This window comes from Stegostoma tigrinum, chromosome 3 (assembly GCF_030684315.1).
Source record: "Stegostoma tigrinum isolate sSteTig4 chromosome 3, sSteTig4.hap1, whole genome shotgun sequence".
NCBI lineage: Eukaryota > Metazoa > Chordata > Chondrichthyes > Orectolobiformes > Stegostomatidae > Stegostoma > Stegostoma tigrinum.
The window spans coordinates 113,663,698-113,679,642 of record NC_081356.1 but is presented as its reverse complement, the minus strand read 5'-3'; the positions used below and the strand labels follow the sequence as shown (position 1 = coordinate 113,679,642).

Genomic DNA, 15,945 nt, shown 5'->3' with positions numbered 1-15,945 from the left:
GTCAAAGCAAATAATTTGACAAAAATCAACAACTGCAGTAGAATTTTTATTTACCAAGTTTATACAGTCAGTCCCACTGCCAGGCTGTGTTGCGGTATATATATTGTTTTGTTTAGGAGCACCAAATGATCATGAGTGAGATTACGGAATTAAAGAGCAAGCACGCTGTGGTGAGCAAATGACTGTACACAAGAGACTTGCCTGAAAAATGCCTTACTTGCCATCACTGACTCCTTACCATAGTATTCATCATCATCTTGACTGTCTGGATTCTTAAAAATGCAGGAGAGGTTTGGTGAAGGTTCTGGATGTTTCTGACTTGGCAATTTGGCTCTATTGTTCTGAGCAGGAGTGTGTCTTTTATTTGTTTGACTTCTTCCATCTCTTCTAGTTCTCACACTTTTAGAAGCCTAAATAAAAAGAAAAAATCAAATGAATTTCTAGTCCTGTCCATTAAAACGGTGCCAGAGAATTAATTATTGGATTTGAATTGTCACAAGTTTAGTAGATTTGTTATTTATTTTGATTGTTCTGCACACTAATTTTTGCCTTTTCTTGCATCATTCTAGGTTCTCCCATCAACAAGATATCCTTATAATTGCTAATGATTTGGTGCGATAATGTACGCAAGTAGCACTGATTAAACATTCATTGTCATCCCTAATTAACACGGTGATGGTGGTGAACTGCTTTCTTCAATCACTGTAACCCATCTAGCACATTTACATTCACAATGCTGTCAGGGAGAAAGTTCCAGGATTTTAATCCAACATCAGCAAAGAAACTGTAATACTGTTTCAAGTCAGGATGATCAGCCGGTTGGAAAGGAATTTGCGCATGAAGTTGTTTCATTGTGTTTGCCGCCCTTGTCCTTCTAGATGGTAGTAGTAATGGGTTTGGATGGTGCTGTCTAAACAGTTTGGTGAATTTTGCAGTGCATAGATCATAGAATTCCTACAGTGTGGAAACAGGCCCTTCGGCCAGCAAGTCCACACCAAACCTCTCAGCATCCCACCCAGACCCATCCCCCTGTAACCCATCTAATCAACACATCCCTGAACACTACGGACAATTAAGCACGGCCAATCCACCTAGCTTGCACATCTTTGGACTGTGGGAGGAAACTGGGGCACCCGGTAGAAACCCCTGCAGACATGGGAGAACATGCAAACTCCACACAGTCAGTCATCCAAGGGTGGAATCGAACCCAGATTGCTAGTGCTCTGAGACAGCAGTGCTAACCTCTGAGCCTCCATGCTACCCATATCTTATAGATGGAGAGAGTGAGATTATTTTGGATGAGTTGCCGATCAGCAGGCAGGTGTGTCTTGGATGGTAATAAGCTTCTTCAGAGTTGTTGGAGTGCAACTCAGCTAGGCAAGCGGAGAGTATTCCATCACTGTGCTGACTTGTGCCTTGTAGATAGTGGACAGGCTATTGTCAAGGGGCCAAGGTTGGATTCCACCTTGTTAGAGATGGTCATTGCACGGCACCTGTGTGGCATAAATATTACTTACCTCTTGACAGCATCAGACTGGACATTACCCAGATTTTACAGCATTTAAATATGGACTGCTCAGTATTTAACAAATCACAAGTGGTGCTGAACATTAGTTTGTCGGTGATTGCACTTCGCCACTCTGTCATTATGATGGAGGAAAGGTCATTGATTAAACATCTGCAAGTGGCTAGCCTGAGGAACTCCTGCACTGATGCATGAAGCTGAGATGTCTGACCTCCAACCAGCACAACTACTTTCTGTTGTGATAGGTACAACTTCATCCAACAAAGAATTTTCTACTGATCCTCAGCAATTCTAATGTTGCAGTATTGATCAAATGCTGCCTTGATGTCAAGGGCAGTCACTCGCACGTCATCTCTGATGTTCAGCTTTTTTGTCCATTCTTATATAATCATCAGTATTTCTTTTTTGAAGAGGTGCTGCTATTGTCATTATTTTCAAGATGTTAACATTTCAAAAACTCATTAAAATTGCTTTCTCCCCCATACATGTAGACTAGATAAGTTTTACACAAAAGAGGCTTGAAAATGATAAGTTTGTATTTACATTATGATACACGAAAGTACAGATTTGCCTTCTACTTCTAATGTGTATATTAATGTTTCACTCCAGGCACAGGTCTTTCCAATTTCTTAAAAAAAAACTTTTAGCCTTAAACTTATCTGTAGACGAAATTGACTTTCAAGCTTATTTTGAACCCCTGAAATTTAGTTAAATTTAAACTCCGTATCAGAATCAATCATGAGTAACCAGCAAAAGCAGCAATGAACAGTTAGATCACTACATAAAATCCATAATTCATACTTAACTTCGAGGTATCTTACTATTAAAATAGAGATAATTATAATATTTGATAAGACCACAAGATGTAGGAGCAGAAGGGGGTAATTTGACCCATCGAATCTGCTCCAGCATTCAATGAGACAATTTATTGATCTGATCATTCTCAACTCCATTCTCCTGCCTTTTCCTCATAACCCCCGATTCCCTTACAGATTAAAATTTATTCAGCCTTGAATATACTTCATAGCACAATCCTTAGAGTCCTCTGCAGTAAAGAATTCCACAGGTTCACTACCATCTCAGTAGAAATCTTTCCTCGTTTCTGTCTTAAAGGGTGACTGTTTATTCTGAGACGATGCCCTCTGTTCCTAGATTCTCCCACCTGGGGAAACAACTTGTCTGCATCTACTCAATCAAATCATCAAAGAATCTTACATGTTTCGACAGGTCACCTCTCAATCTTAGACCATAAGACTATAAGACATAGGAGTGGAAGTAAGGCCATTTGGCCCACCAAGTCCACTCTGCCATTTATTCATAGCTGATGGGCATTTCAACTCCACTTGCCCTCACTCTCCCCGTAGCCCTTAATTCCTTGTGAGATCAAGAATTTATCAATCTCTGCCTTGAAGACATTTAACGTCCCAGCCTCCACTGCGCTCCATGGCAATGAATTCCACAGGCCCACCACTCTCTGGCTGAAGAATTGTCTCCTCAGTTCCGTTCTAAATTTACCCCCTCTAATTCTAAGGCTGTGCCCATGGGTCCTAGTCTCCCCACCTAATGGAAACAACCTCCCAGCATCCACCCTTCCTAAGTCATGCATTACCTTGTATGTTTCTATCAGATCTCCCCTCAACCCTCTAAACTCTAATGAATACAATCCCAGGATCCTCAGCTGTTCATCTTCTGTTAAACTTACCATTCCAGGGATCATCCCTGTGAATCTCCGCTGGACACACTCCAGGGCCAGTATGTCCTTCCTGAGGTGTGGGGCCCAAAATTGGACACAGTATTCTAAATGGGGCCTAACTAGAGCTTTATAAAGTCTCAGAAGCACATCGCTGTTTTTATTTTTCAATCCTCTTGAGATAAGTGACAACATTACATTCGCTTTCTTAATCACAGACTCAACCTGCAAGTTAAGTATTAGAGAATCCTAGACTAGCACTCCCAGATCCCTTTGTACTTCAGCTTTACGAATTTTCTCGCCGTTTAGAAAATAGTCCATGCCTGCATACTTATTTCCAAAGTGCAATTGCTCTTCTAGGCACCAATGAATACAGGCCCAATTGTCATAGAATCCCTACAGCGTGGAAGCATGCCACCTTGTCCACACTAACTCTCCAAACAGCATCCTATCCAGAACCATCCCCCCATCCCATCCCTGTTACCCTGTATTTCCCAAGGCTAATCTACCGAGCCTGGATGCTATGGGCAATTTAGCAATGGCCAATCCTATACATACTTGGTTTGTGGGAGGAAAGCACAGCATCCCAAGGAAACCCACACAGACACAAGGAGAACAAACAATTTCAAAACAGACATTCACCTGTAGGTGGAATTGAACCCGAGTCCCTGGCATTATGAAGCCTCAAGCTTTCCTCCTTACTTGGTATCAACTTTTGGACCGCCTCCAACACGAGTATATTTTTCCTAAGATAAGGGGCTCAAAATTTTTTTTAACAATCCAATTTTTACTGTATTTTGGCTTTAGTACAATAAGTGTGCTATTTAATGTTAGCAAGACCTCCACAATATTGTACTCCATTCCATGTTAAATAAAGGTCATCATTCCATTTGCCTTCCCCGATATATCCTGAACTTGTACAATAGATTTTTTTTGTGATTTACACACAAAGTCTCCCAAAACCCTCTGTGATGCAGCTTTCTGCAGTCTTTCTCCATTTAAAATAATATTCAGCTCCTCTATTCTTCTTTCCAAAGTGCATAACCTCATATTTCCCCACATCATCGCAAAATGTACATTAGCACTGCTGTAAATAATATCAAGAAATAAATCAGAGATCTGTATCATCAAAGAGAAAACAGGAATCCAGGCCAATTAGCATAATAGCTATCAGTAGTAATGTGCAGGTATTTACTTTTACAGAAGTTCTAACAATGCACTTGGAAAAGCATAGCATGATTAGAACACATCAAAATGATTTTACACAAAGGAAATCCAGCTTGATAAATTTAGAACTTTTTTTTAAGATGAAAGTAGTCTTGCAAGTATTGGAGAACAAGTAAATGTGGCTTACTTGGATTTCCAAAAGGCATTCAGTGATATTCCACACAAAAGCTTAAATCAACAAAATAAAGGCTCTTGGGATTGGGGTGATATATTAGCATGGACAGGTGATTGGTCAATGGGCAGGAAGCAGAAAGTAGGAATAAAAGGAGTATTTTCAAATTGACGGACTGTGACTGGTTGAGTTTAGAAAGATGAGAGATGCTCTAATTCAAGCATTCAAGACCAATCAGAGGCTTGACAACTGAACAGTTCTTTCCCTTAGGTGGGGTATCTACAATACAGGGATAGTGTCTCAGGGTGTTTATTTAGAACTGACACAAAGTGATATTTCTTCAATCATAACATTTGTGACTCTTTGAGATTCTATATTACACAGAGGATTGGGAGGCTATTTGAATACCTTAAGATTATTGTTCTTTCAGAAATGAAGGGATACAGGGAGTAAATTGAATCAGTGACCATACAGAATGGCAGACAGGTTGCATGGTCTTCTCCTACTTCTGTTGTATATGTTATTATCAAAGGCAGCATGGTATCACATTAAAATAAACAGCTACATGTCGGAAGTACCTTCAGTCTTGTGTTTTGATGCACCAGTAAATTAGACCCTTTTAAGGTAGAAGCACTTTTACTTTTTCTCATTATTGCTTTCCTCAGATGTGTCACAACAGGTTAAGAATCTAAAAAATTGTAAACGGCAAAGATGAGGTAAAATGAGGTCATTATGTAGCAAATTAGATGCAGCTTTTCTTAAAATAGTGCTTATTACACAAGATCCAATAAGAGATGACATGCAAAATAACCCAAATAAAATTATTTCAAGAACATACATAAGCCACACAAACTCGAGACAACTATGGCTCTGTTGTTAAACATACTTAAGGTTGAGATAGACAAATTTTTAAATCAGTAAGGAAATCAAGGGTTGTGGTTAAGACAGGAAGATTGAGTTGGGTATTATCAGATCAGTCACAATCTCATTGAATGGCAGAGCACATTTGATGGGCTAAATGGTCTACTTCTGTCCCCACAGTCCCTCTGAAGGCCAAGGCCAGCTGTCCATTCTCACTCTTTGTTTTGTTTCTCTCCCCAGTGTTTCCTCTCACTATCTCTCGTTTTTCTCCACCTTTCTCATTCACTTGTTCTTTGTCTGTCTTCCTTTCTCACTCTCTCCTTAGTTTTCCCTCTATCATCCTGTACCCTGATTTGTATCTCTCTCATTCTCTTTCTTACCTCCTTTCCCTTCTGTCTATCTGTCCCATTTTTCCTTTCTCGCTCACTCACTCTGTTTCTATCCCTCTTTCACTCACTTACTTTATCTTATTTTCACTCATTGCCTCCCTCAATCACTCACTCACCTCCATCCCTCTCACATTCAGTCATATAGAACGGAAACTAAACTAATTCCAACTGTCTCTTTCTCTCTCTCTTACACAGTCGCTCCTTTCTGTCTCTCTCTCAGTAGCTCCTTTCTCGCCCATTCTCTCTCTCACTGTCGCTCCTTTCTCGCCCGCTCTGTCTCTCTCTTTCACACTTGCTTTCTTTCCCTCTTTCTCTCACACTCACTGCTTTCCTCTCTCACAAGCGCTCCTTTTCCCTCTTTCCTCTCGCTCACACTCGCTCCTTTTCCCTCTTTCCTCTCGTTCATACTCGCTCCTTTTCCCTCCTTCCTCTCGCTCACACTCGCTCCTTTTCCCTCTTTCCTCTCTCACACACTCGCTCCTTTTCCCTCTTTCCTCTCGCTCACACTCACTCCTTTTCCCTCTTTTCTCGCTCACACACGCTCCTTTTCCCCCTTTCCTCTCGCTCACACTCGCTCCTTTTCCCTCTTTCCTCTCGCTCACACTCGCTCCTTTTCCCTCTTTCCTCTCTCACACACTCGCTCCTTTTCCCCCTTTCCTCTCGCTCACACTCGCTCCTTTTCCCTCTTTCCTCTCGTTCACACACGCTCCTTTTCCCTCCTTCCTCTCGCTCACACTCGCTCCTTTTCCCTCTTTCCTCTCTCACACACTCGCTCCTTTTCCCTCTTTCCTCTCTCACACACTCGCTCCTTTTCCCTCTTTCCTCTCGTTCACACACGCTCCTTTTCCCTCCTTCCTCTCGCTCACACTCGCTCCTTTTCCCTCTTTCCACTCTCACACTCGCTCCTTTTCCCTCTTTCCTCTCTCTCACACTCGCTCCTTTTCTCTCTTTCCTCTCTCTCTCACACTCACTCCCTTCCTCTCTCTCTCACACTCACTCCCTTCCTCTCTCTCACACACTCACTCCCTTCCTCTCTCTCACACACTCACTCCTTTCCTCTCTCACACAATCTCTCCTTTTCTCTTTCCTCTTTTTCACACTCCTTTTCTCTCTTTCCTCTTTCTCACACTGACTCCATTTCTCTTTCCACTTTCTCACACACTCACTCCTTTCCTTTCTCACACTCACTCCTTTCCTCTCACACAATCACTCCTTTTCTCTTTCCTCTTTCTCACACTCCATTTCTCTCTTTCCACTTTCTCACACTCACTCCATTTCTCTTTCCACTTTCTCACACTCACTCCTCTTCTCTCTCACACACTCACTCCTTTCCTCTCTCTCACACACTCACTCCTTTCCTCTTTCTCACACTCACTCCATTTCTCTTTCCTCTTACTCTCACTCACTCCTTTTCTCTCTTTCCTCTTTCTCACACTCACTCTTTTTCTCTCTTTCCTCTCTCTCTCACACACTCACTCCTTTCCTCTCTCACACACTCACTCCTTTTCTCTTTCCTCTTTCTCACACTCACTCCATTTCTCTCTTTCCTCTTTCTCACACTCACTCCTTTTCTCTCTTTCCTCTTTCTCACACTCACTCCTTTCCTCTCTCTCACAAACACTCCTTTCATCTCTCACACACACTCACTCCTTTCATCTCTCACACACACTCACTCCTTTCATCTCTCACACACACTCCTTTCCACTGTCACACACACACTCCTTTTCTCTTTCCTCTTTCCCACACTCCATTTCTCTTTCCTCTTTCTCACTCACTCCTTTTCTTTCTTTCCTCTTTCTCACACTCACTGCTTTTCTCTTTCATCTCTCTCTCTCTCTCACACCCACTCCTTTCCCCTCTCTCACCCCTTTTCTCTTTCCTCTTTCTCACACTCCATTTCTCTTTCCTCTTTCTCTCACTCACTCCTTTTCTCTCTTTCCTCTTTCTCACACTCACTCCTTTTCTCTCTTTCCTCTCTCTCTCACACACTCACTCCTTTCCTCTCTCTCACACTCACTCCTTTCCTCTCACACACTCACTCCTTTTCTCTTTCCTCTTTCTCACACTCACTCCATTTCTCTCTTTCCTCTTTCTCACACTCACTCCTTTTCTCTCTTTCCTCTTTCTCACACTCACTCCTTTCCTCTCTCTCACACACTCACTCCTTTCCTCTCTCTCACAAACACTCCTTTCATCTCTCACACACACTCACTCCTTTCATCTCTCACACACACTCACTCCTTTCATCTCTCACACACACTCCTTTCCTCTGTCACACACACACTCCTTTTCTCTTTCCTCTTTACCACACTCCATTTCTCTTTCCTCTTTCTCACTCACTCCTTTTCTCTCTTTCCTCTTTCTCACACTCACTCCATTTCTCTTTCCTCTTTCTCACACTCACTCCTTTTCTTTCTTTCCTCTTTCTCACACTCACTACTTTTCTCTCTTTCCTCTCTCTCTCTCACACCCACTCCTTTCCCCTCTCTCACACACTCACTCCTTTTCTCTTTCCTCTTTCTCACACTCCATTTCTCTCTTTCCTCTTTCTCACTCACTCCTTTTCTCTCTTTCCTCTTTCTCACACTCACTCCTTTTCTCTCTTTCCTTTCTCACACTCACTCCTTTTCTCATTTTCCCCTCTCTCACACTCACTCCTTCACTCTCACACACTCACTCCTTTCCCCTCTCACACACTCACTCCTTTTCTCTTTCCTCTTTCTCACACTCACTCCATTTCTCTCTTTCCTCTTTCTCTCACTCACTCCATTTCTCTTTCCGCTTTCTCACACTCACTCCTTTTCTCTCTTTCCTCTTTCTCACACTCACTCCTTTCCTCTCTCTCACAAACACTCCTTTCATCTCTCACACACACTCACTCCTTTCATCTCTCACACACACTCACTCCTTTCATCTCTCACACACACTCCTTTCCTCTGTCACACACACACTCCTTTTCTCTTTCCTCTTTCCCACACTCCATTTCTCTTTCCTCTTTCTCACTCACTCCTTTTCTCTCTTTCCTCTTTCTCACACTCACTCCATTTCTTTCCTCTTTCTCAAACTCACTCCTTTTCTTTCTTTCCTTTCTCACACTCACTGCTTTTCTCTCTTTCCTCTCTCTCTCTCACACCCACTCCTTTCCCCTCTCACACACTCACTCCTTTCCTCTCTCTCACACTCACTCCTTTCCTCTCACACACTCACTCCTTTTCTCTTTCCTCTTTCTCACACTCACTCCATTTCTCTCTTTCCTCTTTCTCACACTCACTCCTTTTCTCTCTTTCCTCTTTCTCACACTCACTCCTTTCCTCTCTCTCACACACTCACTCCTTTCCTCTCTCTCACAAACACTCCTTTCATCTCTCACACACACTCACTCCTTTCATCTCTCACACACACTCACTCCTTTCATCTCTCACACACACTCCTTTCCTCTGTCACACACACACTCCTTTTCTCTTTCCTCTTTCCCACACTCCATTTCTCTTACCTCTTTCTCACTCACTCCTTTTCTCTCTTTCCTCTTTCTCACACTCACTCCATTTCTCTTTCCTCTTTCTCACACTCACTCCTTTTCATTCTTTCTTCTTTCTCACACTCACTGCTTTTCTCTCTTTCCTCTCTCTCTCTCACACACTCACTCCTTTCCCCTCTCTCACACACTCACTCCTTTTCTCTTTCCTCTTTCTCACACTCCATTTCTCTTTCCTCTTTCTCACTCACTCCTTTTCTCTCTTTCCTCTTTCTCACACTCACTCCTTTTCTCTCTTTCCCCTCTCACACACTCACTCCTTTCCCCTCTCACACACTCACTCCTTTTCTCTTTCCTCTTTCTCACTCACTCCATTTCTCTCTTTCCTCTTTCTCACACTCACTCCTTTTCTCTCTTTCCTCTTTCTTACACTCACTCCTTTCCTCTCTCTCACACACTCACTCCTTTCCTCTCTCTCACAAACACTCCTTTCATCTCTCACACACACTCACTCCTTTCATCTCTCACACACACTCCTTTCCTCTGTCACACACACACTCCTTTTCTCTTTCCTCTTTCCCACACTCCATTTCTCTTTCCTCTTTCTCACTCACTCCTTTTCTTTCTTTCCTCTTTCTCACACTCACTGCTTTTCTCTTTCCTCTCTCTCTCTCTCTCACACCCACTCCTTTCCCCTCTCTCACCCACTCACTCCTTTTCTCTTTCCTCATTCTCACACTCCATTTCTCTTTCCTCTTTCTCTCACTCACTCCTTTTCTCTCTTTCCTCTTTCTCACACTCACTCCTTTTCTCTCTTTCCTCTCTCTCACACACTCACTCCTTTCCTCTCTCTCACACTCACTCCTTTCCTCTCACACACTCACTCCTTTCCCCTCTCACACACTCACTCCTTTTCTCTTTCCTCTTTCTCACACTCACTCCATTTCTCTCTTTCCTCTTTCTCACACTCACTCCTTTTCTCTCTTTCCTCTTTCTCACACTCACTCCTTTCCTCTCTCTCACACACTCACTCCTTTCCTCTCTCTCACAAACACTCCTTTCATCTCTCACACACACTCACTCCTTTCATCTCTCACACACACTCCTTTCCTCTGTCACACACACACTCCTTTTCTCTTTCCTCTTTACCACACTCCATTTCTCTTTCCTCTTTCTCACTCACTCCTTTTCTCTCTTTCCTCTTTCTCACACTCACTCCATTTCTCTTTCCTCTTTCTCACACTCACTCCTTTTCTTTCTTTCCTCTTTCTCACACTCACTGCTTTTCTCTCTTTCCTCTCTCTCTCTCACACCCACTCCTTTCCCCTCTCTCACACACTCACTCCTTTTCTCTTTCCTCTTTCTCACACTCCATTTCTCTCTTTCCTCTTTCTCACTCACTCCTTTTCTCTCTTTCCTCTTTCTCACACTCACTCCTTTTCTCTCTTTCCTTTCTCACACTCACTCCTTTTCTCTCTTTCCCCTCTCTCACACTCACTCCTTTCCTCTCACACACTCACTCCTTTCCCCTCTCACACACTCACTCCTTTTCTCTTTCCTCTTTCTCACACTGACTCCATTTCTCTCTTTCCTCTTTCTCACACTCACTCCTTTTCTCTCTTTCCTCTTTCTCACACTCACTCCTTTCCTCTCTCTCACAAACACTCCTTTCATCTCTCACACACACTCACTCCTTTCATCTCTCACACACACTCACTCCTTTCATCTCTCACACACACTCCTTTCCTCTGTCACACACACACTCCTTTTCTCTTTCCTCTTTCCCACACTCCATTTCTCTTTCCTCTTTCTCTCACTCACTCCTTTTCTCTCTTTCCTCTTTCTCACACTCACTCCTTTTCTCTCTTTCCTCTCTCTCTCACACACTCACTTCTTTCCTCTCTCTCACACTCACTCCTTTCCTCTCACACACTCACTCCTTTCCCCTCTCACACACTCACTCCTTTTCTCTTTCCTCTTTCTCACACTCACTCCATTTCTCTCTTTCCTCTTTCTCACACTCACTCCTTTTCTCTCTTTCCTCTTTCTCACACTCACTCCTTTCCTCTCTCTCACACACTCACTCCTTTCCTCTCTCTCACACACTCACTCCTTTCCTCTCTCTCACACACACTCCTTTCCTCTGTCACACACACACTCCTTTTCTCTTTCCTCTTTACCACACTCCATTTCTCTTTCCTCTTTCTCACTCACTCCTTTTCTCTCTTTCCTCTTTCTCACACTCACTCCATTTCTCTTTCCTCTTTCTCACACTCACTCCTTTTCTTTCTTTCCTCTTTCTCACACTCACTGCTTTTCTCTCTTTCCTCTCTCTCTCTCACACCCACTCCTTTCCCCTCTCTCACACACTCACTCCTTTTCTCTTTCCTCTTTCTCACACTCCATTTCTCTCTTTCCTCTTTCTCACTCACTCCTTTTCTCTCTTTCCTCTTTCTCACACTCACTCCTTTTCTCTCTTTCCTTTCTCACACTCACTCCTTTTCTCTCTTTCCCCTCTCTCACACTCACTCCTTTCCTCTCACACACTCACTCCTTTCCCCTCTCACACACTCACTCCTTTTCTCTTTCCTCTTTCTCACACTCACTCCATTTCTCTCTTTCCTCTTTCTCACACTCACTCCTTTTCTCTCTTTCCTCTTTCTCACACTCACTCCTTTCCTCTCTCTCACACACTCACTCCTTTCCTCTCTCTCACACACTCACTCCTTTCCTCTCTCTCACAAACTCCTTTCCTCTCTCTCACAAACACTCCTTTCCTCTCTCACACACACTCACTCCTTTCATCTCTCACACACACTCACTCCTTTCATCTCTCACACACACTCACTCCTTTCATCTCTCACACACACTCCTTTCCTCTGTCACACACACACTCCTTTTCTCTTTCCTCTTTCCCACACTCCATTTCTCTTTCCTCTTTCTCACTCACTCCTTTTCTTTCTTTCCTCTTTCTCACACTCACTGCTTTTCTCTCTTTCCTCTCTCTCTCTCACACCCACTCCTTTCCCCTCTCTCACACACTCACTCCTTTTCTCTTTCCTCTTTCTCACACTCCATTTCTCTCTTTCCTCTTTCTCTCACTCACTCCTTTTCTCTCTTTCCTCTTTCTCACACTCACTCGTTTTCTCTCTTTCCTCTCTCTCTCACACACTCACTCCTTTCCTCTCTCTCACACTCACTCCTTTCCTCTCACACACTCACTCCTTTCATCTCTCACACACACTCACTCCTTTCATCTCTCACACACACTCCTTTCCTCTGTCACACACACACTCCTTTTCTCTTTCCCACACTCCATTTCTCTTTCCTCTTTCTCACTCACTCCTTTTCTCTCTTTCCTCTTTCTCACACTCACTCCATTTCTCTTTCCTCTTTCTCACACTCACTCCTTTTCTTTCTTTCCTCTTTCTCACACTCACTGCTTTTCTCTCTTTCCTCTCTCTCTCACACCTACTCCTTTCCCCTCTCTCACACACTCACTCCTTTTCTCTTTCCTCTTTCTCACACTCCATTTCTCTCTTTCCTCTTTCTCACTCACTCCTTTTCTCTCTTTCCTCTTTCTCACACTCACTCCTTTTCTCTCTTTCCTTTCTCACACTCACTCCTTTTCTCTCTTTCCCCTCTCTCACACTCACTCCTTTTCTCTCTTTCCCCTTTCTCTCACACTCACTCCTTTTCTCTTTCCCCTCTCTCTCACACTCACTCCTTTTCTCTCTTTCTCCTCTCTCTCACACTCACTCCTTTTCTCTCTTTCCTCTCTCTCTCACACTCTCCTTTTCTCTCTTTCCCCTCTCTCTCACACTCACTCCTTTTCTCTCTTTCCCCCCTCTCTCACACTCACTCCTTTTCTCTCTTTCCTTTCTCACACTCACTCCTTTTCTCTCTTTCCTTTTTCTCACACTCACTCCTTTTCTCTCTTTCCTCTCTCTCTCACACTCACTCCTTTCCCCTCTCTCACACACTCACTCCTTTTCTCTTTTCTCTTTCTCACACACCATTTTTCTCTTTCCTCTTTCTCACTCACTCCTTTTCCCTCGTTCAAACTCTCCTTTTCTCTCTTTCCCCTCTCTCACACTCTCCTTTTCTCTCTTTCCCCCCTCTCTCACACTCTCCTTTTCTCTGTTTCCTCTCTCTCTCACACTCTCCTTTTCTCTGTTTCCTCTCTCTCTCACACTCACTCCTTTTCTCTTTCCCCCCTCTCGCACACTCACTCCTTTTCTTTCCCCCCTCTCTCACACTCACTCCTTTTCTCTCTTTCCCCCCTCTCTCACACTCACTCCTTTTCTCTCTTTCCCCCCTCTCTCACACTCACTCCTTTTCTCTATTTCCTTTCTCACACTCACTCCTTTTCTCTCTTTCCCCCCTCTCTCACACTCACTCCTTTTCTCTCTTTCCTCATTCTCACACTCACTCCTTTTCTCTCTTTCCTCTCTCTCTCTCACTCCTTTCCCCTCTCTCACACACTCACTCCTTTTCTCTTTCCTCTTTCTCACACTCCATTTCTCTCCTCTTTCTCACACACACTCCTTTTCTCTTTCCTCTTTCTCACACTCACTCCTTTTCTCTTTCCTCTTTCTCACACTCACTCCTTTTCTCTATTTCCCCTCTCTCTCACACTCACTCCTTTTCTCTCTTTCCCCTCTCTCTCACACTCTCCTTTTCTCTCTGTCCCCTCTCTCTCACACTCTCCTTTTCTCTCTTTCCTCTCTCTCTCACACTCACTCCTTTTCTCTCTTTCCCCTCTCTCTCACACTCACTCCTTTTCTCTCTTTCCCCTCTCTCTCACACTCACTCCTTTTCTCTCTTTCCCCTCTCTCTCACGCTCACTCCATTTCTCTCTTTCCTCTTTCTCACACTCACTCCTTTTCTCTCTTTCCTCTTTCTCACACTCACTCCATTTCTCTTTCCTCTTTCTCACACTCACTCCTTTTCTTTCTTTCCTCTTTCTCACACTCACTGCTTTTCTCTCTTTCCTCTCTCTCTCACACCTACTCCTTTCCCCTCTCTCACACACTCACTCCTTTTCTCTTTCCTCTTTCTCACACTCCATTTCTCTCTTTCCTCTTTCTCACTCACTCCTTTTCTCTCTTTCCTCTTTCTCACACTCACTCCTTTTCTCTCTTTCCTTTCTCACACTCACTCCTTTTCTCTCTTTCCCCTCTCTCACACTCACTCCTTTTCTCTCTTTCCCCTTTCTCTCACACTCACTCCTTTTCTCTTTCCCCTCTCTCTCACACTCACTCCTTTTCTCTCTTTCTCCTCTCTCTCACACTCACTCCTTTTCTCTCTTTCCTCTCTCTCTCACACTCTCCTTTTCTCTCTTTCCCCTCTCTCTCACACTCACTCCTTTTCTCTCTTTCCCCCCTCTCTCACACTCACTCCTTTTCTCTCTTTCCTTTCTCACACTCACTCCTTTTCTCTTTCCTTTTTCTCACACTCACTCCTTTTCTCTCTTTCCTCTCTCTCTCACACTCACTCCTTTCCCCTCTCTCACACACTCACTCCTTTTCTCTTTTCTCTTTCTCACACACCATTTTTCTCTTTCCTCTTTCTCACTCACTCCTTTTCCCTCGTTCAAACTCTCCTTTTCTCTCTTTCCCCTCTCTCACACTCTCCTTTTCTCTCTTTCCCCCCTCTCTCACACTCTCCTTTTCTCTGTTTCCTCTCTCTCTCACACTCTCCTTTTCTCTGTTTCCTCTCTCTCTCACACTCACTCCTTTTCTCTTTCCCCCCTCTCGCACACTCACTCCTTTTCTTTCCCCCCTCTCTCACACTCACTCCTTTTCTCTCTTTCCCCCCTCTCTCACACTCACTCCTTTTCTCTCTTTCCCCCCTCTCTCACACTCACTCCTTTTCTCTATTTCCTTTCTCACACTCACTCCTTTTCTCTCTTTCCCCCCTCTCTCACACTCACTCCTTTTCTCTCTTTCCTCATTCTCACACTCACTCCTTTTCTCTCTTTCCTCTCTCTCTCTCACTCCTTTCCCCTCTCTCACACACTCACTCCTTTTCTCTTTCCTCTTTCTCACACTCCATTTCTCTCCTCTTTCTCACACACACTCCTTTTCTCTTTCCTCTTTCTCACACTCACTCCTTTTCTCTTTCCTCTTTCTCACACTCACTCCTTTTCTCTTTCCTCTTTCTCACACTCACTCCTTTTCTCTATTTCCCCTCTCTCTCACACTCACTCCTTTTCTCTCTTTCCCCTCTCTCTCACACTCTCCTTTTCTCTCTGTCCCCTCTCTCTCACACTCTCCTTTTCTCTCTTTCCTCTCTCTCTCACACTCACTCCTTTTCTCTCTTTCCCCTCTCTCTCACACTCACTCCTTTTCTCTCTTTCCCCTCTCTCTCACACTCACTCCTTTTCTCTCTTTCCCCTCTCTCTCACGCTCACTCCATTTCTCTCTTTCCTCTTTCTCACACTCACTCCTTTTCTCTCTTTCCTCTTTCTCACACTCACTCCATTTCTCTTTCCTCTTTCTCACACTCACTCCTTTTCTTTCTTTCCTCTTTCTCACACTCACTGCTTTTCTCTCTTTCCTCTCTCTCTCACACCTACTCCTTTCCCCTCTCTCACACACTCACTCCTTTTCTCTTTCCTCTTTCTCACACTCCATTTCTCTCTTTCCTCTTTCTCACTCACTC

General features: G+C 43.7%; 1 protein-coding gene across 3 annotated transcripts in view; it reads right to left on the bottom strand.

Moving 5' to 3' along the window:
- Positions 1-15,945, bottom strand: part of cenpu (centromere protein U) — a 60,443-nt gene that overhangs the window by 39,164 nt on the left and 5,334 nt on the right. For 2 of the 3 annotated variants that reach the window (XM_048525861.2, XM_048525889.2), the window contains exons 2-3: positions 5,133-5,242; positions 239-410 (exon numbers count right to left, since the gene is read on the bottom strand). In XM_048525861.2, coding sequence (XP_048381818.2) covers positions 239-410; positions 5,133-5,204 — 244 coding nt within the window. In that variant the 5' untranslated portion in view covers positions 5,205-5,242. Of the gene's footprint in view, positions 1-238; positions 411-5,132; positions 5,243-5,920; positions 6,829-15,945 lie in introns of those variants that run through there. The other variant, XM_048525875.2, reaches the window with a different exon arrangement.